Source organism: Dendropsophus ebraccatus, chromosome 6 (genome assembly GCF_027789765.1).
Source record: "Dendropsophus ebraccatus isolate aDenEbr1 chromosome 6, aDenEbr1.pat, whole genome shotgun sequence".
NCBI lineage: Eukaryota > Metazoa > Chordata > Amphibia > Anura > Hylidae > Dendropsophus > Dendropsophus ebraccatus.
The window spans coordinates 35,394,905-35,420,272 of NC_091459.1; the positions used below are offsets into that span (position 1 = coordinate 35,394,905).

At 41.2% G+C, this 25,368-nt stretch overlaps 1 protein-coding gene across 2 annotated transcripts in view; it reads right to left on the reverse strand.

Annotated features, from left to right (window-relative positions):
• Positions 1-18,540: 18,540 nt before the first annotated feature.
• POPDC1 (popeye domain cAMP effector 1) overlaps positions 18,541-25,368 on the reverse strand; it is a 52,797-nt gene continuing 45,969 nt past the window's right edge. Inside the window, exons 8-9 of one of the 2 annotated variants that reach the window (XM_069974783.1) lie at positions 23,606-23,712; positions 18,752-18,840 (exon numbers count right to left, since the gene is read on the reverse strand). In XM_069974783.1, coding sequence (XP_069830884.1) covers positions 23,645-23,712 — 68 coding nt within the window. In that variant the 3' untranslated portion in view covers positions 18,752-18,840; positions 23,606-23,644. Of the gene's footprint in view, positions 18,841-23,605; positions 23,713-25,368 lie in introns of both variants that reach the window. The other variant, XM_069974782.1, reaches the window with a different exon arrangement.

Here is a 25,368-nt window from a genome sequence, read left to right on the forward strand (position 1 = left end):
CGGCAGTCAGAGGCAGCCCCTGTGTGAGCGGCGGCGGCGGTGATAGGCATAGCACAGGTACTACTCCCCCATTATCTGCAGAAAATAGGGGAGTAGTACTTTGTATATGTTCCCAGCACCGAGCAGGGAGGGGGGAGGTAGATGGCACTCCTCTCCCTCCCTGCTCGGTGCCCTGCAAATCTATTCATTGAATACATTTATGGGATACTTTGGGGAGCAAGGACACTTTCTCCCCAAAGTATTCTATAAATGTATTCATGAAGTCCCCAAAAGTACAGTGCATAACATAACATTACATACACTGTAATTCCTATGGAGTGTCCAGCAGGGGCGCACTATATATAGAAGTCAATGGTACTCATTGACTTCTATATAAAGAGCGCCCCCTGCTGGACACTCCATAGGAATTACACCTTTCGTCGTGACGTCACTGCTTCTGAGATAATTCTAACACTTCCTGATACACTAAATTAAGGATAATAGCAGTATATGAACATTTCCCATAATTAATGTACATTAGAAAATTGTATAACTTTTCATAAGTAATAACATATAAAAAAATAATTTTGGCCGGACTTCTCCTTTAACTAACTGCAATGGCAATGCATTGGAGTCAATGGGAAGACGGACATCCAATGCACACAATGCATTGAAAAACAGACGTTTTGCTGCGGACGTCAAAATAATGAACATTATTTTCAGATGTCTTTTGCAAACAGAGGACGTTTTTTATTAGTTGTTCACACACAATTCTTCTTTTTCCACCGTTTTTTCTCCGTTTCTACTATTAAATTCAATGGACTTTTAAATTAAGACACACCCAAAGAGCAATTAATAACCCAGACTAGAATAATGTGCAAACACCAGTCATTGCACTAAGGGAAGGCCAGGCTGCTAAATGACGTCCATTATTTTAGACTCAAAATAACAGACGTCATTTTAAACGGAGCTGAAAAAACGTAGTGTGAACATAGCCATACAGTGGTGCCTTGGATTACGAGCATAATTTGTTCTGGGACCGTGCTTGTAATCCAAATTACTCTTAAACCAAAGCAATTTTTCCCATAAGAAACCACTGATATGCAGACAATTGGTTCCGCACCCCCAAAAATATTTTTTTTATTCTGAATAACATGTACAACAGATAAAACAAACAATGAGAAACAGCTGGATATGTCATATTATAAGTTACTGTACAGTACAGCAGTCAGCATGTAGAGTATAATGTATAGCAAGTGCTTAAAAAAACAGCAGCAGTAGATACAGAATGGAGATGCAGATCCCCATCATGCAGTAGCGTAGTATAACAGGCTAGAATAGAGAAGCAGGGCTGCTGTCAGAGGTCTGTGTGGTCACATGACAGCAATCGGGAAGGGGACCAGGAAGTGAGAATAACATAGCTGTGCAGGAGGACAGTGACAGAAACTTTTCTATACAGCAGTGGGAATGGCTGAATGTAAGTGCAAGCACATTATAGCAGCTGTGTGTATAGCTGAATGTAAGTGCAGGCACATTGAAGCAGGAATGGAGAGGATGAGAACCACAAGGGCTGACAGAAACTGCAGGGAGTATGAAGAAATGGACATAAGTGGGCACAGTATAGCAGCACTCTCTGTCCAGGGAGAGAGGGGTTACAGCTATAAAGACATTACCCCCACAGTCCTGTCCCCTGATGCAAGCCCCAACCTGAAGTGGATCTGCTATGACTTGGAAGGTGAGGGAGACTTCCTGGGTCAGATTACAGGGCTGTAGACCCCGCTATACAGACCATGCCCTTCCCCCACTCACGCTCCCACCCAGTGCAGGGAGCTTTTAAACCAATGCAATGCTCTTACTCCAAGTCACAATTTTGAAAATCTGTAAGCTCTTCTTGTAAAACGCTCGTAATCCAAGTTAGTCTTAAACCAAGGTACCACTGTATATGGTAAAGTTTAACACATGGAAAAAAAAGGTAACCATTATTAATACCCTATAAATTTTACATGATTGTATTAGACGGCCAATCACTATAGTAGATGAGTGGGGATCTGCTAGATGAGCAGGCTGTTATTTCAAACCCTGGCTCTGAAGTTGCATCAGCCGCTGTGGGGAGAACGGGGAAGTGATGAGAACACTGGGGAGCATGAACAGGTATTGTATGAGCTTTATTATTTTCTTTACAGATTCATCTGCCATTGGCCTCGCATTACTATTAGGCCCCCATCTACCCGGATTTCTTATCAGGAAATGGTGTTCGTTCTGGAAAAATAGGTCAGGATTTTTTAGATCCTGTCCTATTTTGGTCCAGAGATCCGGCACGGGCGCCCCATAGAACTCTATGGGAGCACCCCTTGGCACCCTCTCGTGGATGTTAGCGCTCGACCCCCTGGACCCTGCAGTGCTGAATACTGCTCCTGGACCCTGGCAGTGCTGAATATTGCCCCAAACTCCCCCCCCCCCCAGACCTCACCTGTGCCCTGCCCGCCACCCTACCCCCATTCACCCCTTCACCCCGGACCCTGGATGCGCTGGATCCCGACTCCAACCCCCCCCCCCCCCCCCCCGCCTTTTCTCCTCTCCATGCTAACTCATCCACCTCGGCCCCTCCCCTCTCCATAGAGCATAATGGACAGAGAAATCCTGCTTCTTCTGTAGTGAGGGGGGAGGTAGGTAAACAGCTTTTTGAATACAGGAGAAAACTCTTTTGCTTAATAAAACCTATTACAGAGTTTCTTAAAATTGCTTGTACTATTAATTCTTATTGATTTCTAAAATCTGACATTTAAATGACAGTTACGCTTTAAGTAAATTGGACGGCATGGCTATTCCCATGTGACGATGAGACCTAATGCCATTCACTTGCAGAAACCTCTGTACAGAATTAGATTAAGCTACTTTTATTCTTTATTACCAGAACCATGACAGTTAAATAATCTTTATTATATGCCCATGGCATCTTGAAATCACAAGAAGTAGATAATCAATATACAACCTAGACTGGATCTCCAGTGTCTCGGTTAGAACTCATATGTGGGCCTAGCATATTGGTTAAAGTGGCGTTTTGATTCCACTTGTATTAGGATGTCACTGAAGGCTTGTTCTCATTAGGGCTTGTGTAAAGTGCTTCTCTTCCTAATTAAAATCCTCCCAGAAGTTCATGTCAAGGTCAATGTGAACAAAACCAAATGTGCAATATGACTTTCGTCTGTTTAGAGAGGACCCTTTCAGCAGAGCTTTTAAGAAGGACTACGACTAGTACTTAATAATCCATGTAACGTGCGCCACTATGTCATAGTTCATATTCAGGTGCCCAGATATCATACAACATTACGCATAAGCATACATCATGCAACATGCATTTTTTTATTAATATGTAATCAGTGGCAAATACAGAAATATTATTAGTATAAAGTAGATGCCAACATGAGTACATGTAATTGTTACTAGAACAAGCTTCCCTGGTCTATTAGTACAAATACAATTTCATATAGCTTGCCTGGGTTAGAGAATACAAAGTCCAAAACCTGCCTAATGTATATGAAAACATAGCTCCATTTAACCCCTATCATTCCTTATATCATGTAAAACTTCAGTAACTCACTATAACTGGTCTGGTAGAGAATCAGATAAAGCAAACCATTGCTGTTACTTAATACTTCCTATAAATAATGAAGTAAGAGCCTTCCCGTAACAGAAGGTATTCTATTCTAACTTCTCATTGTCCGCTTGTAACAACCAGCATGATCTCCAACAAACATGGTAAAGGATTACATTTTCAGATAATATATGAAAGTTGTACTTTATTGTCTATATTCTACCATGTCCATTGTGTATTTGAAATCCATACCAGTCTGTCTGTTCCACGATTGGTATTAGAGATAAGTGAATTTACAGTATTGCCTTTGAACTCCATGCTGCTCCTTGCCGCTCCAGGTGCCTGGAAAAGCTGAATCCAGTGCTGGGAAACTAGGTTTATGCAGGCTTTAAATGAGGGAAACATAAATGCTGAACAGATCAATGTATCACATCATTTTGCTCAGCCGTTCTCCTAATATGCAGGAGAATGGGATTCATGCCACTCAGTTGACTGCCTATATACAGCATGGATAGATAACTGCCAATCAGCAGCTGGTGGCTGGAGGCTCATGAATATCCAGGACTACTTGGCTCACGCAAATAATGGACTACTTATTGTCCATGTTATTCAGGAGAATATCTCCAAATCAGCTTCACAGAACAATGTAAGTGATACATCATTCTGTTCAACTTCTCTGCCACCCTTAACTACGGCAACATAAACCTACTGACCGAGTCCCTTTAAGCACCATTTTTAACTGATACATTTCCGATGCATGCTACAGATGAGGAGACTTACCTGGGACACTTTTGAACCCAATGATATACCTGCCGCCTGTGCCGCTATCATAAAAACAATAACAAATGAACTGCATGTGAAATGTCTCGATTCCATCAGAAAGGACCTTGTTATTTCATATATAGATGCAATCAATCAGCCTGTGAAATGAGATTTATTTATTACTTTCCTTTTGATTGATCACGATTGTTCAGAGCTTTGAAGCAGTAGAATGTCATACTTAGTCCAACACAAATCACTCATTCATTCGTATGATTTTGTGATTGGGTACTTAGCAGGCCTGATTGAAGTGGCCGTGTTTTGCTTTAATGTATGTTTGTTATATCTTATTTTCAAATATTTTACTGTTTTTGGATATTTGTTCCTCAATGAAAAAAAAAAAAAACAACAGCAACAACAAAACTTCCTTCCCATGTCAATAAAATTCCCCTAGACTATTCCTATTAGACTTATGTTGTGCATGTTTGCTTTATTTTAAAATTATAATTTGAGATAGGATAGAGCCACTAAATTCTATAATGAGAACAATAGGAAGGTACAAGGGGCTTATGCATAAAAGTAATGCCCCCAGGAAGGTAGAGCACACAGATAATTGCAATAATGTGTAGACAATCACTAAAATTCTGTTCTGCAAGAAAAGGTAGGTGGCAACAGCTAGGCCTAGGGGGGACAAGCTTTAATCAGAAGACCCCTTTAAGTAGAGGCCCTGAGTACAGAAAGAAGTAGTTAAAACCAGGTACCAGTTGGTCAGCATTCCCAGTTCCCATACTGGGATTACGCTTCTTTATAAGGAGAGCCTCATAATAGCTTACAGGCCAACTGTACATCACTAAGAATTCTGGGAAGAAAGAATATGCAAAGCAACTCTTACACCACCTGTTCAAGGTAGCTTTCAATTAAAACTAGTGTTTCACTCCAACTAAGAGTCTTAAGACCTGCTTAGGAATGTATGCCAAGCCAGAAAACTGTCTAGAAGAAAAGAAAACCCATCTTAGACAGCTATGGGACTATGAGATCATGGGAGGGGGAGGGGCTAAACTCTGTACCCCCCGCTGATCTCCATATCGGGTCACTGGGTTCTTTGTTATGAATACAGCTGTGGGTACAGCACATGACCAGCGGCTCCATTCGTTGCTGTGGAGCTGCCGCAAAGTGCTTACTCGGTTTGTGCCATACCCATGGCTGTATTCATCACAAAGAAGCCAGGGACCCGACACGGGGGTCAACGGGGGGTGTAGCGGTCAGACCCCCTCATGATCTCTTACTTGTCCCCTATCCCCTATTTTGCCTGGATAACCTCTTTAAGGGAAAGCTACCTTGAAAAGGTGGTGAGAATTTCTTCCCAGAATTCCCAGATGTACTATAAATGGCCGGTAGTCTCTATATCTCTTTATGATACTCTCCTTAATAAGAAACTTAACCCCTTTGGTCCCATGACGATAGCTACTGACGAAGACCAATAACCCCATAACAGCTGTCTACAGAGTGTACAGAGTCTGGGAAACCTCTTTAAGTTTGTGTTCACACAATGGTTTTTCAAGTGTTTTTGTAGCTGTTAAAAAAGAAGTAATATTGTAAAAAAAACTATTTTATTTTATTTATTTTATTTTTTTACAAATCTTGTTTAATTGTTAGTTGTATCATTCATTGCCTTATGTGACTGCACAAACCCTTATTGAATGCGGAGTACTGCACGCTTTCCCTACAGAGCAGGTCGGAGTGGTCTACCACTAACTGCAGCTCTGACTTATGAGCCTTCACTTAACTCATGCAGGATGTTTCTGTGTTATTACCCTGAGTTCAACAGTCACGAGCAATTACCGGAGCAACTTCCTCATCCAATGCCTCACACAGACACTCAACCATTCATTAAAAAAGAGAACTTTATTTCCTGAAATATAAAATCTGCCAAATTCTAACTGCGAAAATGACTAAGAAGACAAATTAAAGTGGCATGTCTGAGGGCAGGCTGTAGCACACGTTAAAAAAAAAAAAAAAAATTATTTTATAGATTTTTTTTCATAGGCTTAATTATTTTTTATGCTTATACACAAATCTACGTATTATTCAAATACAACTTTACGTTTGTGAAATTTGACTTCGAGTGAATCTGGATCTGATACAAATCAGCATCTCTGTTACAGGACTAGCGTTCCAGTGATCACATGACCATTAGGATTAATAGACTTAGGGCCCTATTATCGTTCGCATAATCGTTAACTATTAACGATCTCAAACGACCGCTATTGCGAAAGACCTAAAAAACGTTTACTCATTTCCATGGAACGATAATCGTTACTTATAATCGTATTTGCGATAGTTTTTTCTTCGCTATTTCTTCGCTATTGCGTTCGTATCTATTGCGAATGACCGAACGACGTCTTATTCAATGCGAACATTTTGGAAACGAGCAACGACAAAAATAGGTCCAGGTCTTAAAAAGCGATCAACGAATTCTCGTTCGGTCGTTAATCGTTAACTCCATTTTAACCGAACGATTATCGTTTAGATTCAAATGATTTAAACGATTATTACAGTATGTAGCTGTATTATGTCCTGGGGGCACAGTGTGTAGCTGTATTATGTCCTGGGGGCACAGTGTGTGGCTGTATTATATCCTGGGGGGCACAGTATGTAGCTGTATTATATCCTGGGGGGCACAGTATGTAGCTGTATTATATCCTGGGGGCACAGTATGTAGCTGTATTATGTCCTGGTGGCACAGTGTGTAGTTGTATTATGTCCTGGTGGCACAGTGTGTGGCTGTATTATATCCTGGATGACAGTGCTGGAGCTGTATTATATAGAAAGTAAGGGATGTGATGCAGGGGAGGTAAGGAATTTCTTGAGGAGCCAATTGTTAGAAAACTCTTCCAAGAGATAAGTAGTAAGAGGGAGAAGTCATCATGGAGATCTGGGCTGGATGGAGAAGAAAAGGAAATAGGACGACTCTGATCAGAGAAGATGTCATCTGGGAGTCAATGAATTTATAGAGGAGATGCTACCGGAGCTGTGTTTTGCATATTTAAGAGAATGGTGACGTAGAGTTAGGGAAAGTTCAAAGTGACAGGACTGTGATATTGATATTTATGTGGGCCGTTGGGGCTCTCAAAACACAAAAACACATAATTCATTGAATGTCACATCTAATTCATGGTATAGCTGATGGATTCAGACTTGTGTAGTCTTTTACTATACAACCACCATGTTGCCCATCTTATACTGACCTCTAGTGTTGACTCCATGCTCTGAATTGGTTATAATTTTTGAATGGACTGCCTTTGTGTTATGTTGGACATTAATAAGCAGTGTTTGTAACTATGACCCAGTGACCCCCAGCTCAAACTCACAAGCACCTAATCTAGTCCTGGGCTACATGCATTTAAAAAAAATTGATTTGATTGAGACTTCTCCTCTCCTCAAATCCATTCCTGGCTTTGGCTTCAAAAATCTGTCAGATAAATCTCTCTGTGAAAACACACCATAATGGGGATTCATTAGAGCACTATAATGAAAGGAATTATTATTAAAGTTCTGGATTTTATTCATGGAGAAAACACTAAAAAAAAAAAAAAATTATAATCCATGTCTATCGCCCCCTGATGGTGAATTATTTACTTGCAACAAACCTATGAAACATTTATCTGATGATATGTCCCTATATACAGTCCACACATGTGCTATCAGTTTGGGACATCCCTTGCCCATTCTAATAGATTTCAAGTATTACATAGTTAATATTGCATAGTTAATAGGGTTGGAAAAAAAAACAATAGTCTATCAAGTTTAGTCCATAACCCTACTGTGATGATCCAGGTTACAAAAACCCTCATGAGCCAGACGCCAATTGCCCCGTGACTTAGAGAAAAATTGCGTCCCAACTCCAATGGCAAGTAGAATAAATCCCAAGATCAACGTCCTATCACATCAAACTCTAGTGCCCATAACCTGTTATATTATATTTATTGAGTCAAGCTTCCAGGCCTCCCTTGAACTTATTTAATGAATCAGCCTTGACAACACCATGTGGCAGAGAGTTCCATAGTCTCACTGCTCTTACAGTAAAGAATCCGCATCTGTGCTGATGCATCATGTAGCACAGTATCAAATGAAAAGTCCACATACACAACCCAGGTCCAATCTTTGATTGTTTAATATGCGAAATGACTATATTATTCTAGGTATAAGTGAGTCCCTCCTCAGTCAGTGATTGGCTGAAAAGTCTCAGAAGTAGCAGCCAGCATGAGCAGGAGGGAGCCAGGAGTCGTCATAGGGAGCACCCAGGTTGGTAAGTATATGTTTTTTTTTCCCCTTTTAGTGCAGCCCCAGCAATATATATTAACCCCTTAAGAACCCATAATGTTTTGGTACATCATGGGAAACTGGGACTTAAGGACCTGTGATGTATCAGTACTGTTGGAGGCAGTCCGACTGATGAACTTCTAAGAGAAGAGAGCAGAAAACACTGATTAAATGCTATGCAATGGCATAGAATTGACTATTGTAAGCAATCTAATGACTACATGTAATAGTCCTCTAGGGAAGCATTAAAAGTGTAAAAAAAAAAAGTGTTTTTTTTTTTTTTTTTTTAATTTGACAAAGCCCCTCCCCCAATAAAAGTTAAAATTACCCCCCTTTCCTTCTCTACAAATAAAAATAAACATATTTGATATCGTAGCGTGTGTAATTGTCTTATCTATTAAGATATAACAATAGTGTTCCTGCACGGTAAACTGTGTAAATGAAAAGCGGAAAAGACGCCAGATTTTTGCCGATTTTTTTGTCATATTATATATCAGAAATTATTTTATAAAAAGCAATCAAAAAATTCCCATCTACACAAAAATATGGTATCAATAGATACAATAGATCATGGTGCAAAAATTAAGCCCCCGAACAGCCCTGTAGGTGGAAAAATTAAGCAGTTATAACCTTTTCTATATTACAAAGGATATCTTCAGTATACAATGCTGCTCAAATATAATCATCGAGCATCCAGGAAGAGAACAGCACAAATCTCCCCCCACACAATGGACTCTTCCAGCTCAGAAACAAACTGCCAAATAGTGACCCCCAACTTTTCCCCAAACAACCTTTTGTAATAGGGCCAGTGCTTTATTACTGATATAAGAGTATGGAGGTAATGCTTCACTTTTCACTAAATGTATGTCAGAAAGTGTTTTTCTAGTTTTAATAAATAAGCTACTTAGATTCATAGAAAAAATATTGAGGAGTAACATTTATAAAATTCATATGAAAACTTACAGGATTTTTTTCACCAATTTAACCTTTATAAAATAATATTTGTGGGGTTTCGTCAAACATTTTAGGCTGGGTTTACATATATCAGTTGGCATCAGTTGCGTTTTTTGCTTAAAAACTGACCACAACTGATGTCACAACTGATGCCAAAAATGCATCAGTTGTCATCAGTTTTTCTATCCGTCTTTTCATTAAAAACCATCAGTTGCCATCAGTTTCCATCAGTTGTCATCAGTTGTCACAAGTTGCGCTCATCAGTTGACATTTTTTTCCCCAGTATGTTTTCCTGTCATTTTCAATGGGATTTGCGGGGGAGCGCACGGGGGCTATATACTAACTGGGGGAGCTCACAGGGGGGCTATATACTACAAGGGGAGAGCGAACAGGGGGGCTATATGGGAGGGGGAGAGCGCACAGGGGGGCTATATGGGAGGGGGAGAGCGCACATGGGGGGCTATATGGGAGGGGGAGAGCACACATGGGGGGCTATATACTATTGGGGGAGAGCGCACAGGGGGGCTATATACTATTGGGGGAGAGCGCACAGCAATGCTGTATACTAATTGGGGGAGAGCACACAGGGAAGCTAAATATTACTGGGGGGGCAACAGGGGGGCTATATACTACTGGAGGAGAAACAGGGGGGGTGATATACTACTGGGGGACCAAGGGGGGACTATAGGGGAGGGGGAGAGCACACAGGGGGAGATATATGTTTATTTTATGCTACTATTTGACTGAACGCCGGATGCCAGGGCCGAACGGCATGCGTCCTGCCCGGCGAGGCATCCGGCGCTCTATTCGATTGTATTGGTGCGGCGCCGCATCACCGGAGCGGCGGTCCGCCAGGACGCTGCAAGATGCGTCCTAACGCACCGACGGTCCGGTGATGCGGCGGCCACTATTTCCCGCCGCACATTTTGAACGATCCCATTGAAAACAATGGGATCAGTTCAAAGATGCGTTTCCCTCCGGCGCTTTTCTCCTGCGCCGGAGGGAAACGCCGCCGCACCGCCGGACATATGTAAACCCGGCCTTACAGTGGATTGGAAGGAGTCACAACAAAGTTAAATTGTTTCTAAAAAAAAAAAAAAAAAGCCGTTTAGATAGAAAAATTAAAGAGGTATGGTGCGGAGGAGAAAACACTAATTTAAATTGTACATTTGGTATTCCTGTACAAAGTGGCACAGTAATAGAGAGATCACTTACTGGAGGGAGTCCACATCTCATAAACAGGTCAGACTCCTGCCTTGATGCTCTGTTAGGCTAGGCTCACATAGAATTTTGGTCAAGACTTGGTCCTTACTCTCATCAGTATTTTTAGCCAAATCAGTAGCGGGTCTACAAAACACAGAAAGAGATGAAAATTTGGATCTGAATTTGTCTAAAAATACTGAAATACCAAAATTATGTGTGGAACCAACCCAGGTTTACACATACTGTATACACTGAGGATTTTATGTGTATACAGCACCTAGCATAGGTAACATACATACTATTTAAATCAGCAGGTCTTTTACTACTGTACTTCATGATGCTCTCAGATAGGGCAGAATAAACCAGGTGAAATGTTCCCTTTAAGCATTTAAAGGGGAACTCCAGGTAGAGGTTAAAAAAAATAAAACTTCTGCAGAAGCATAACGCATTACTTGTCTTGTCTATCCCAGTTTTGAAACTACCAAAAATCCATTTGTTTGTTTGTTTTTTTGCTCTGTTGTGTGTTTCTCTTCTTCCTGGTTTAGCATTTGCCAGAATGCAATGCTTTCCCTCATGTGATCATCACAGCCCCCCCATTACAATCAGTAAAATTAGTGCAGCAGCTGCTTCTGGCTGGACAGAGATGGTGAATCAGTCAGGGGATTGGGTTATCCAGCTAAGCCTCCTGTGACATCACACCCTGCCCCCTGTATGCATCATCAGCAAACACACACAATGTTAGACAGAGGCATGGAATATTTGTCTCCTAGGGGGGGGGGGGGGGGGGGGGGGGGGGGGGATAGCAGCAGGAGCAGGAGACAATGTGAATTGGCACAGGGGCCATTTTTTTTTCACTTCCTGGATTTCTATCAGCTGCCAGTGGCTGAACAGATACAGTAATACATTGCATCATAAAGATGGCCGGACCATAAGAACAATGAAGCTCTTGGTCCCGCTGCCATTTTGTCTCAACCCCCCCCCCCTGATAGTCTGTAAGCTGATGCATGCGAGCAGGGCCCTCACCTCATGTATGGATAACTATATGTATATCTCTGTAACGTCTGATTGTTGTCTGTGTATGTACCCCCAGAATTGTGAAGTGCTGCAGAATCTGTTTGCGCTATATAAAATAAAAAATTATATAAAACAACAAAGAGCAGATTGTGATTTTTTTTTTAGATGATTTAAATGTGACAGGGGAATAAACTGAGTCTTTGCCCCATTTTAGTAATATTTTTCTTCTTGTATGTTTAACCCCTTGCCGCATATGGGCGTACCGGCACGTCCAAATCTGCAGCCCGTTCCTGCAGATGGATGTGCCGGTACGTCCTCGGGATGACAGGGCGCAGGAGCTGCGCTCCTGTCATCCCCGGCAGGGCCCGGCTGTCAGTGATAGCCGGGCACCCGCCACAACTGCCGAGATCCGGGCCGAGCCCGGATCTCTGCATTTACCCCTTAGTGACCGCCGATACGGTGGTCACTAATGGGTCAGCGCCACACTGCCTTTCATCTCCCCCCACCGTGAATCCACGGCGGGGGGAGATTAAATAAGTCAATCAGACCCCATATCAGCCCCCCCTAGTGGGCTGGTCACTAACCCACTCCCTCCCCCGGTGGCCATCAGACCCAAGATGGCCGCCGCCATCGTTGTGAACGGACTATGTCTGTTCACAGCGATGGAAAATAAATAAATAATCAAAGCCCCATGCTCTCCACCACCGGAGGTAGCGGAGAGCATGGGGCAGTGATTGGGGACCCCCCTGTGGGGTCCCGGTACACGCGATCAGCGGTATATATATATACCGCTGATCGCTTGTACCATGTGCTGATCAGCACTTTTTATCCCCTGTCACCATAAATGATTGGTGACAGGGGATAAAAAGTGATAGTGTCCCCCCCTCCAAGTCGCCCCCCACCCCCAAGTCACCCCTCCCTTCCCATTATACTCACCTGATCCTGGGAGGCCCTTCCTTCTCGGCGTCCAGGCTGCTTCTGAAGTGCGAATGCGCTCCAGAAGCAGCCAACTCTAAAAAATTTAAGTGACAGAGACCAATTTGGTCTCTGTCACTGAACTATGATTACTGTGATAGAAAATATCACAGTAATCCTAGTAATACAGTGAAAATTAATGTATAAAGTACAAAAAGTGACAAACATTCAAAAAAATAAAACACACACTTTTTATTATAGTAATAATTGCAGTTTACTCCTAAATTACCCCTAATCCCCCCAGATTACCCGTAACCACCCCAGGTTGTCGATAATCACGCCAAATTGCACGTAACCCCCCAGATTACACGTAACACCGCATGTTGCCCGTAACCACCGCACGCCGCCTCTAACCACCGCAAGCTGCCTCTGACTATCACACGCTGCCTCTAACCACCACAAGATGCCTCTGAGCACCGCACATTGCCACTAACCACCGCAGGTTGCCTCTAACCACCGCACGCCGCCTCTAACCACCCCAAATTGCCAATGACCCCCTCCAGATTGCCCGTAACCACGCCAAATTACAGGTACCCACCTCAGATTACCTATAAGCACTTCAGTTTATCCGTAACCACCCCAGATTGTCCGTAACCACCCCAGATTTGCTCCAGCAAATTGACGCTCCTTCCCTTCTGAGCCTGGCTGTGTGCCCATACAGTGGTTTATGCCCACATATGGGGTACCGTTCTACTCAGGAGAACCTGCTTTACAGATTTTGGGGTGAACTTTCTCTCCTGTTCCTCGTGAAATTGAGAAATTTCAAACTAAAGGAACATAATTTTGGAAAAATTCGAGTTTTTCATTTTTACTGTCTAATTTTGAATATTTTCCTCTAATACCTGTGGGTTCAAAATGCTCACCACACCCCAAGATGAATTCTCTGAGGGGTGCACTTTCCAAAATGGGGTGACTTCTGGCGAGATTTTACTCCGCTGGCACTACAGGGGCTCTGCAAACGCACCTGGCGCTCAGAAACTTCTTCAGCAAAATCTGCATTGAAAAGGCTAATTGGCGCTCCCTTCCTTCTGAGCCCGGCTGTGTGCCCATACAGTGGTTTATACCCACATATGAGGTACCTTTTTACTCAGGAGAACCTGCGTTACAAATTTTGGGGTACTTTTTTTCTCTTGTTCCTTGTGAAATTGAGAAATTTCAAACTAAAGGAACATATTATTGGAAAAATTTGAGTTTTTCATTTTTACTGTCTAATTTTGAATACTTTCCTCTAATACCTGTGGGGTCAAAATGCTCATACTACGCCAAGATTAATTTTTTGACGGGTGTACTTTCCAAAGTGGGGTGACTTATGGGGGGTTTTCTCTCTGCTGACACTACAGGGGCTCTGCAAACGCACCTGGTGCTCAGAAACTTCAGCAAAATCTGCCTTGGAAAAGCTAATTGGCGCTCCTTCCCTTCTGAGCCCTGCTGTGTGCCCAAAAAGTGGTTTACACCCACATATGGGGTATCGTTGTACTCATGAGAACCTGCGTTACAAATTTTGCGGTGCTTTTTCTCTCATGTTCCTTTTGAAAATGAGAAACTTTAATCTAAACGTATATATTATTGTAAAATTTTAATTTTCCATTTTTTTTACGGCCTAATGGTGAATACTTTCCTCCAGCCCCTGTAGGGTTAAAATGCTCATTATACCCCAAGATTAATTCTTTAAGGTGTGTAGTTTCCAAAATGGGGTCACATATGGGGGTTTCTAGTATACAAGCCTCCTAAATCAACTTAAAAAAAGAACTGGAAATTTTCACGTAAATGTGGTAATTTGCTGATAAATTTATAAGCCTTGTAACACCCTAAAAAAGAATAATATGTTTATGAAATTATGCCAGAATAAAGAGGACATATCGGTAATGTGACTTAGTAACTAATTTATGTGATACGACGTTCTTTTTTTAGAAGCAGAGAATTTCAAATTTCATAAAATGCTAATTTTTTAAATTTTTCATGATATTTTGATGTTTTTTACAAAAAACACACAAAGTAGTGACCAAATTTTGCCACTAACAAAGTGACATATGTGACGAAAAAACAGTCTTATAATCGCTAGCATACGTTAAAGCATCACTGAGCTATAAGCGCATAAAGTGAGACAGGTCAGATTTTGAAAAATGAGCCTGGTCATTAAGGCCCAAATAGGCTTAGACTTGAAGGGGTTAAACTAAAACCCTATTTTGTGTATACATGAATACAATGTATGAAAATTCTTATTTTACTTTACTGATAATACGTTGAGTAATTGCACATGCCTCCACTAGAGAGCACCCTTACTCTTTACCAATCCTTGCTTTGACATTGTTATATGAATTTTGCGGTTACAGTTCTGTGTCCAGTTTTTGTAGAGGTTTAAAAACACAAAAATATTTGGGACAGCTTCCAAAATATAAAGGTGTAAATATTAGCTTTTAACATAAACAGAAACTGGATTACAAAATATAAGATATGAAATAACCTATAAATTGAAATCTACAAATAAAGATGACAGACCTGGTTGGAAATGGGGGCAGTTGGAGAGATGTAACATCTTAAATGCCACAATCGTTATTGACCACAGTGAATCCAGACAGCCGTGCACCCCATCCAACAAATCTACTCCCACCTTACCGCCCCTGCTCGCCCATCGGGGGATAAAGCAGGTGTACACCAGGTACAAGGGGCGAATCTGCGCCTTCTCTCTGGGGTACACCCTGGCTGTAGGTTTCATCAATGTTCCCCAATATGACGATCTGAAAACTTTTGAATGCATATGTTCAATGTTTCAGTACTTTTGCACAACTTGGGTGTTATGTAGAAAGAAACTTGTTAGGTGATGCTCGGTGATGATGCTACAGTGTGGCCAAGTGCGGTCTATGTTTTGACCCTTTATCTTGCCTCCAGGATAAGGAAGTCTGAGTTCTGCAGCTAGAGGACACCAGCAATATCGCCACCTGCAGGCTGTGTAATGTATACTATGTTAGATATGCCTCAAGAACACTAAAAACTCGCATTAGAAGTCATATGTCCCATGCAAGAGGTGAAGCAGTAAATGTCTCGTCTCTTTCAAGGCACTTTAGAGATGTACATGGGGGGAACATTACTGTTATGGCTGTAATGGGTATAGAAAAAGAGTTTTCTGCCACAAGAGGATACTCCTAAACCAGCAATAATCTTGGATATTCAAGCTGGGCATGAGATATCCTCTTGGTTTAAATTCAAACCATGACTTAATCTTGATGTTTTGAATATATGATAGTAAGACGGAACGCATACTCAAATCTTTATATAGATTAAGATGAAAGTTTTCAATATGCGCTATATGTTTTTAAATGTTTCTCATGTGATTAGATTCTATGTAACTAGAGGAGTGTGACCACAACAGGGTTGTGGATCTCCTCCCTATAAGTAATTCTCGCAGAATACTCCGCCGATTGCTCCCACCTGAATTTCCGCCTGTCACATGGGCTCCATTATATGCTCGGGTGGATTCCGCCATCCGCCCAAAGAATTGACAGACAGTGGAATCCGCCAGAGCATATAATGAAGCCGGCGGAGATACCTGTATTTCAGATACAAAAGTGTAAAGTTGTTGTGTGGTTGAGGAATCTTTGCAAGTTATTTGCATATACTGCCCTTACAGGGAGTTAGGAGCTGACTGCTTCCAGACCCATATTCCCCGTAGTGTGGGTGGCAAACAGATGATTGGTTGGGCACCAACAGTCAGCATTCCGCCGATCAACCATTGATGGTCTATCTCATGGATATCAGTAAAGTTGTCTTCAGTAAACCACACCACACTTCAGTAAATATGTGGGGGTCCTCTACAGAAGAGTCTAGTCCTACAGCCTATGACTACTGGGACTAGATCTGTTCGCCAGCAGGCAGGATGATATGATGTCATCACTTTTTATCACAGGCTGAAGGCCTTTAGAGAGAGATGGCAGCTCTATGTATCATGGAAGCTTGGACTAGATATGCATTAGTCTGATTTTTTTTCTGTCTGGTCACACTGGAGCATTATTACTATATGGGGGCATTATTAGTACAGGGACACAGGGGGACATTATCACAACTAAAACTATTAAGGATTGTTGGTTTGAACTAAAGTGGAAAATGACTATTAAAAAAGAATGCACATACCGTGAATTATGTTATAAAGTATTTGCCCACCTGATCTCTAGTTGTACAAAATTGTTCTGTACATTCCCCTTATGTTTCTGAACACTGTAAGTCTTTTCAGCTCTGATTTCCCTGTGGTACAGCACAAGCTATATGTCCTGGGGATACAGTAAGCACAGGTTACAAATTCAAGAAGTATTATGGTCGGATATATTCTTACTTTCAGAGTCTCACAATATCAAGGATATCTCCCAGTGGAGAAGCTTTGGAACTTATACTTTTTATGAAATTTCTCTTTAGTTCCCAGATGTGAATAGCTAATTTACACTATTTTTATGAATACAACAATGTCAGCTGTCATAGAGATCTGCCTTCACCACTTGCTATAAATAGAGCATAGGTTTAGCGGCAAGCATGGACACTTGCCAGCTCTTTTGTGTACAAACAGTACATCAAACATGCTTAATAGTCATCCTCCAACACTGCATCTCCATTTTCAAGAAGAATGGACCCCAGCCAAAACACATTTTAGCTGAACCCAACCAATCAATAATCACCTTGGTAGAATAAAAATACTTCATTTTCCTGTAAAAGATAAACAGACTAACACTTAAACCTAGCACACTAATATTCAGAAAAATTGTCTAATTTCTTTCAAAGGAGGTCTAGCCCCTCAACAGGAATAATCGAGTGCTTTGTTTGAAACCACTTAGTTTGCCATTTTGTTTTTCCATGCACCACACTGTCTAATATGGTGTATCATTCAAATGGATGACTGTATACACCACTTCCATAGTGTTATAATGTGTGTCACAGAACGGCCGCTGTTTGTGCCCTGTGTGAACATGCCCTAAGGCTAAAATCATATGATGTTATGCCAGTAACGTCTGGTCAACATTAGAGAAGAAAAGCATACCAGCAACATTCCCATTCCTTTTAATGGTCAAAGCATGCTCGACTAGTGATTACATTTGGGCCACTTTCTCTGTATATATGTTTACTTAACAGAACTCAAAAAAGTGTGGCTTACAGCACTTCTTGGTCCTGCTAAAGACATATATGTGCAGGAAATAGTTCATTAAAGGGGCATTTGCATCCGATAGAAGTATTTTTTTTAACTATTTACAGTAAACAAAATATTTTTTTTGAATTTTGGCATGCAGTCACATGACTAAGGCCACACTCCTTTTTACCAAGGCCCCGACAGGCAGAAAAGTGCGTCTAAAGTGTTCGAAACCTATAATAAATTTAGAAGAAAAATCCCATGCAACACTTTTTGGATATAATTCTGGTGAAACACATTAGTACATTTGGACCAGTGATGGTGTCCTTCATCCCCTTTTCTTGGAAAACAATATTTTTTCTACCTTGTGGTTTGATAAGAGGAGGAAGCCAAAACCTTTTATTCCATAGTGCCTTCCAAGCCATTGGGATATATTTGAAAACGAGCAATTTCCCGATCTTGGGAGGAACCACCTTGAGTTAGTTATGTAAAAAGGGTACAAAGAACCCATCTGCACCTTTCCTTTAACAGTCTGGACTTTTTGCAGGTGTCAGGAGATATGAATAAAAAGTTACAGAAAGAAGCGTTTTTCTAAGTCTTGCAGACTTTATATTTTTATTAACACTAAGACAAACATAAGTTAAATGATAAGGACAGTAAATCAAATAGTGAGGTGTGTACAAAATGACAATTGTTCCAAAAGTGACAAAGTGAATACTATTTTTTATTATATGAAAAACAAACAAACTGATCTTTTTGGACTCATTTACTCCCAAAGCAACATTTTCCTTTTTAAATTCTTTGGTCACGGCTTATGGCAGCCTTTGGGTTTTTGCTGCCAGTGGAAATGCTGGCTCAAACACATCATCCTCAACACCTTCTTCAATTGGCTTCATCTTGGAAGAACCTCTCATGCACGGGGATTGACCTGTCAAAGAGGTCAAACACAGTATTATTTTTGTACATATTTAGGCCTAGCTCTGGTATATTGTGTTAACTCAGAGACAAAAACTCTACTTTTTTTAAAGGGGTTATCCAGCGCTACAAAAACATGGCCACTTTCCCCCTACTGTTGTCTCCAGATTGGGTGGGGTTTTGAAACTCAATTCCGTTGAAGTAAATGGAGCTTAATTGCAAACCGCACCTGAACTGGAGACAACAGTAGGGGGAAAAGTGGCCATGTTTTTGTAGCGCTGGATAACCACTTTAAAAGATTATTCTTCTTGGACAAACCTTATGAGTCTCCTTTTGTAATTCCTTAGCTCAAGCAATAAGGGACAACATTACTATTTGTATTGTGCCACATTACTAAAATGAATATACTGTATATATGTATTCAAGTGACACTGTCACCCCCTTTTTGCATTATGACTTCTCTACACAGGTGTAAAGGGTAAATTTAGCAGTTTTCATACCTTATTTTATATCATACGTTCATGGTGCTTGTTCCAGTAAAAGTGATCTTTTTTTTATCATCTGTGGATTGTGCTATCGGGGCGGGGCATCACAACCAAAGGGGCACTTAGCCCCGTCCACAATGTCACAGTTGGCCCCTCCCCCAGGGCTAAGTGGCGCTTTGGCCATGAAGCCCCGCCCAGATGGCACAATCCGCAGATAAAAGATCCCTTTTACTAGAACAAGCAACATGACATATGATATAAAATAAGGTATGACAACTGCTAAATTTACCCTTTACACCTAAGTCATAATGCAAAAAGGGCAGACAGTCACTTTAAGCTATGTATAAACTTGAATAAATATGGTACTATAAGTAGGAACACAGATTATGCAAGATGGAAAGTGGCCAAGTAGCCTACAATACTTATCCATGTCCCAATGGATACATAGACTTACCAAGGTGCTAAAGTTTCAAAGCAGACTCTCTAGCAAACAGCTAGAAGTGTTGATTTTGCCTGAAGGGAGAGGGCATACCCTGTCCTCACAGATATACTTACCTGGTCCCCACTGATCGAACAGGATCTTCATACGGGTGGCTTCTTTAACCATGTTTGCTTGTTCAGCCTTTAAGCCACTGGGCCATGAACCACCGAGGAAAGTGTACAGAGAAAGAACATCTCATAAAAACCACTGCTCAGGACTCTGTAAAGAATAAGCTGTCTGTATAAAAATCCCACACAGAACTCTAGACTGGTGGGCAACAGCTATGACTGGGAGTTAGTTTTAAACTGGACAAATTCACTGGCCTTAATTGCAAAAATATAATACTCTATTAAAACAATCTGCTGTTTGCCAGTATGGTCTAAGGACACATGAGCTTTTCACTATTCATCTAGCCAGGTAGAAAGTATATATTACTATTTTATAGATTATAGTTTATAAATTATTTTATAGATTACAAGCACAGATTATACCCCTTCATGTGGTACCAATATTCAAGAAGGGGTCAAAGAGTGATCCTGGAAACTACAGGCCCGTAAGTCTAACATCTATAGTAAGTCATAAGAGAAACAGATTGCTGAACTCAGGGAGACTAGCCAAACGACAATACTGCTGGCTGCTAGTGAAAGCGCTCAATGCAGTGAAGTCCTAGGTGCATTGCCCCCTGGGAAACATGAATATGCATAAGAGGTGCCCGTGGAGCCTCATTGAAGAGTCTCAAAACACAGGACTAGCCAGATATCCCTCCGGGAAGGACTCAGCTCCTGTTAGGAAACCACCAAATCCACCATATTAAGTGGCCCTATAAGTCAGTGTAATGACAAGGGATAAAACCAAGGCTAGGAAACCATCCACATACAGCTGTTTCGGGTGTTGCCCCTCATCAGTGTGGAGCAGGATTCTGGCTAGGTGGGAGCAATGCCTAGTAGAGCCATAAGAGAAACTATACTGGAGTATCTTAATGAAAATAATCTTATAATGCAGCACCACCATGGATTTATGAGGGATAGATCCTGTCAGACTAATCTGATCAGCTTCTATGAAGAGGTCAGTTATAGACTGGACCTGGGGGAGGCTGTGGATGTTGTGTATCCGGACTTTTCAAAGGCATTTGATACTGTGCCACATGAAAGGTTGGTCTACAAACTGAGGATGCTGGGACTAGGGGAAACATATGCAAATGGGTTGAGTGGGGTGGAGTGATAGAAAGCAGAGGGTGGTCATTCATGGAACATATTAAAATTGGGTTTTAGTTACTAGTGGGGTACCACAGGGGTCAGTGTTGGGTCCACTTCTTTTTAATATGTTTATAAATGATCTTGTAGAGGGGCTACAGAGTAGAATCTGTAATCAGTACAGAGGAGGATAATTTCATATTACAGAGGGATTTGGAGAAGCTAGAGGCTTGGGCAGTGAAATGGCAAATGAAGTTTAATGTGGATAAATGTAAGGTTATGCATTTGGGCCGTAAATATAATAAGTATAGTTATGTGCTAAATAATAAAACACAGGGTAAAACTGCTTCCGAAAAGGACCTGGGGGTATTGGTGGACAGTGGATGCATCAAAAGAGGCATAGATCCTAAGATGAGAACATAGTTTTGCCTCTTTATGAATCTCTGGTCAGACCACATATGGACTACTATGTACAGTTTTGGGCACTGGTATATAAGAAGGACACAGCTGAACTGGAGCGGGTGCAGAGAAGGGCAACAAAGGTCATTAAGGGAATGGGTGGTTTACAGTACCAGGACAGGTAATCAAGCTTGGGGTTATTTACGCTAGAAAAAGGACGTCTTAGGGGCGATCTGATTACAATGTACAAATATATGAAAGGACAGTACAGAGGTCTTTGTAGTGAACTTTCTCCCTGTGATGGGGCAATTGTCATCTGCCTCATAGGGGTTTTTGCCTTCCCCTGGATTAACACAGTAGGGTTTTCCTAGGTTGAACCTGATAGACTCTTGTCTTCTTTCAACCTTTTTTACTATGTTTTACTATGACTAAATCAAAACACCATTAAGTTTGCTTAATTATGTACATTGACATCAATAAGGGTAACATATCTGATATGGAAAGGTTTAATGTGGAACACATTGTACATGTATGTCCTTTTCCAGTCAGGTCTCTATGCTTGTCTCGTAACTATGCCCTAATTGCCAAATTAGTATAAAATTATTTGAGTAGTGTTAAAATATGTTTTACGTTATGCAATTAAAACTTGAGTAGGACATGGTTTTATCTTTAATGTATATGAAATCACAAAATATATGGTTTAATCAAGTCTACCAAAGATGGGAGCCACTTTCTGAAGTGGGGGAGACCAAGCAGTGGGCCCCGCTCTGTGATAAACAAGTTTCCTACTAAGCCTGGGAAAAGAGTTATCCAAATCAGTTTACCTCCCTTAGGGAAATGTTATGCAGCTCACAACAAATCATTTAAATTAATTGAAGGATAAGTCCTGTGAAACTAAAAAAATGACAGTAAGGCAGGGGGTATGGGAACATGCCCCCTGTTTAGGCTCCGCAGTGCTGCTCCCGAGTCTCGCTGACAGCAGCCGGCCTCTTGCAACTGCAGCTGCGACGTCACGTACCAGGCTGATCGACTGTCCGCTCAGCCAGTGACTTGGGGGGGGGGGGGAGAACCACCAATGTGACCTACTTGTATTCCAGCTGAAAATGACAGCCAGTGGCTGTTACAAAGACCGGGGAGCGGTGCAACGGAGGCACAGGAAGGGTAAGTACACTTTTTTTTTCCATTTTTATGGGACTTCTCTTTTAAAGGAGAACTCCACAGCATATGATAATTATCTACAAGGGAGGAACATAATAAACAAGTAATACTCACCTCTCTCTGTGCCTCTGCAGCGCTGCCTTACCACTCTGGGACTCCTGTTAGGCTCCTGGATCTTCTTAGGCAGCAATATCCCGACTCAGATGATGGATTGCCCACTCACCCAGTCAGTTACTGGGGTGGAACACCACTCCGGTCACTGATTGGCTGAGTGGACAATCCATCGGCCAGGTTTGGGTATTTTCTCCCGAATTGTGATGTAATCACACACAAGGGAAAAATGAGTTCCTACAGGGGTCCTGGAGTCAGTGACACAGCGCTGCGGAGAGATGTAAGTAGTGCTTGTTTATTATGTTCCCCATCTGCTCCTGCCTCCTAGAAAATCATCATTTTCCAGAGTTCTCCGTTAGGTCCCATCATAATCCGCCTTAAACATACTGTCAGCCAATAGCAATCCACAACTTGCAGGCTGCTGATGGGTGAAATTGGGAGCCCCTTAATCTTTTGAACAACTCAGATGCTGTGGTTACAATATGACCATTACAGAGGGAGTCCTGCTGTTAGTCATAGAAGCGCTCCTGCAATGATTCTGTAAGTCCAGCATCTAAACCTGTGTTATCTGAATGACATGCATGCACAACATTCTGCATAAATTAGCCCATGCAGGTGATGAACATGAATATTATTTTGCATCAAGAGGTTAAAACACAAGCAAAAACTGTATAAAAAATTAAAAGTTAAACATACAGTTTCAATGTAGAAGAAAAAATTGCATTTGCTTTTTTTTCTTTCTTGCTAATCATTGCAAAAAAAAGGAAAAAAAGGTGCTGAGAACAAGGAATAACACGTTTACATTAACTTTACACTTAATTACTCGGTTATCTTAGTACTTTGGAGATAATTTGATTAAAAGGATTTGTAATATTGAGATAATGGCCTAGTATGGCAATTAAAATGAGTAAAAGCCACATAAACAATGTTCTAAGATGTACCCATTAGTACCTTGTGAGTAGTCCTTGTATTTTTTTTAAAATGTAGTTATCAACAGAAAACACCATGCGTCACACGACCCATTCCATATGAAATATAGAACTCTTGGTGGTTATTTCCTTAATGTAAAATCAGATGGTTAGTATACCTTAGTCAGCAAACACGCAACACACATTAGACTTGGCATGACAAGACTAAAAATAGCACCCTGAAAACAAAAAGAAAATCACTTATTAGATTAATTGAGTTATCTAAGCATGTGGCTTTAGGTCAGCTAAATAAAACCATTACAAGTAGGCACTTTATAAACCATATAACATTTTTAATTTTTAACCATTCTACAGCCAAAAGTTTTTACTATAACATGGTGGTGATTAACTTGGCATACTGTTGGGGTCTTAAATGTGGCCACTGATCATACTAAAGGTCTGAATTTCCATCCAGTTTGCATTCAGATTTACTTGTGAACTGGACCTGGAAACTTGGAGCAACTTGCATAATATGACATAAAATGATAGACTACCAAAAAGTCTGAAACACGCCCCAAAGACAGACATTATATAAACATAGCCTTAAACAGTGTCGGATTGGCCCACCGGAGGCCCGGACGATCCTCCGGTGGGCCCCCTGCTTTAGAGCCTGCACTAAAACTGATTGACATGTTGTTTCTCACTGGTTTTTTGTTGGAGGGACCCCAGGATCATTTCCTCTGGTGGGCCCCAGATACCACAGTCCGACACTGGCCTTAAAAAGAAGGTTAAATATTTATGTAAATGGGGCTTTCTATGGAATTTTGGATGAGTTAAAAATGTTTCATTCTTTGGGATTCAAATGTTAGATGTAAATATGACTTTTGGTAAACAACAGGGGTGACAGGAGTTTTCGCCAAATAATATATTTAGCTGTTTATCTTTTTTATTTTTTCTTATTTTGCTATGGTCTCTCCTGCAGAGATGCTGAAAATGCCAGACGCTTATACAGCAACATCTCTCCCGAGCTGTCAGGCAGTGATCTATTGCAGGGTTTCTTTGTTCATTGTGCGCTCAACCTCTCTGTATAATATACTGTGCTTGCATGTGTCTTGTGGAGTTCACTTTTAGGATTTTGAATATCCTGCTGTGTAAGCCTCATATATGCCCACTCACTGTACAGCATGCTCCCTCTATGTAAATCATGTAGTTTCCTCAATCGTCAGTGTGCAGAGGACGCTAATGGACATGATTTACATAGGAGGGGGCACAGATAATTGGCACCCAAAGCTATTACGTGGTGTTAAAAACTCAATTTGCTTGGGAAGACAACAAGTCTGGAGACGGCACTAATGAATCTGCCCCACTGTATGGAAAAAGCAACAGTCAATGAAACCTGCTCTTGTGGATCAAAATTGATTATAATTCACTCACAGTATTCTAGGGAACCGATATTCAGCCGTGCAAGGACGCAAACAAAGGCCGATCGTCGCTCGCTTGTAATAAATCACATGGCTGAGCTGCACGAACGATCAATGTATCATTTGTGTGGCCATTTACATCCACTATAATGTTGCAAATTATGAAATCAACTGACGAGCGGACGTTTGCCTGCTAATCATCTGATCTCTGGCACTGAAAACACAAAAATCTGTGTGTAAACAAGTCCCTGACTGGCTTTATCTGAAACATTGTGAGTTCATAAGCAACTTGACCTCAAAATAACCATCCCAGCATTACAAAGATGCTACAATGTTGCAGATAAAGCCTGCCAGGGACTTGTTTACATCTCAGAAGGGAGGGGGG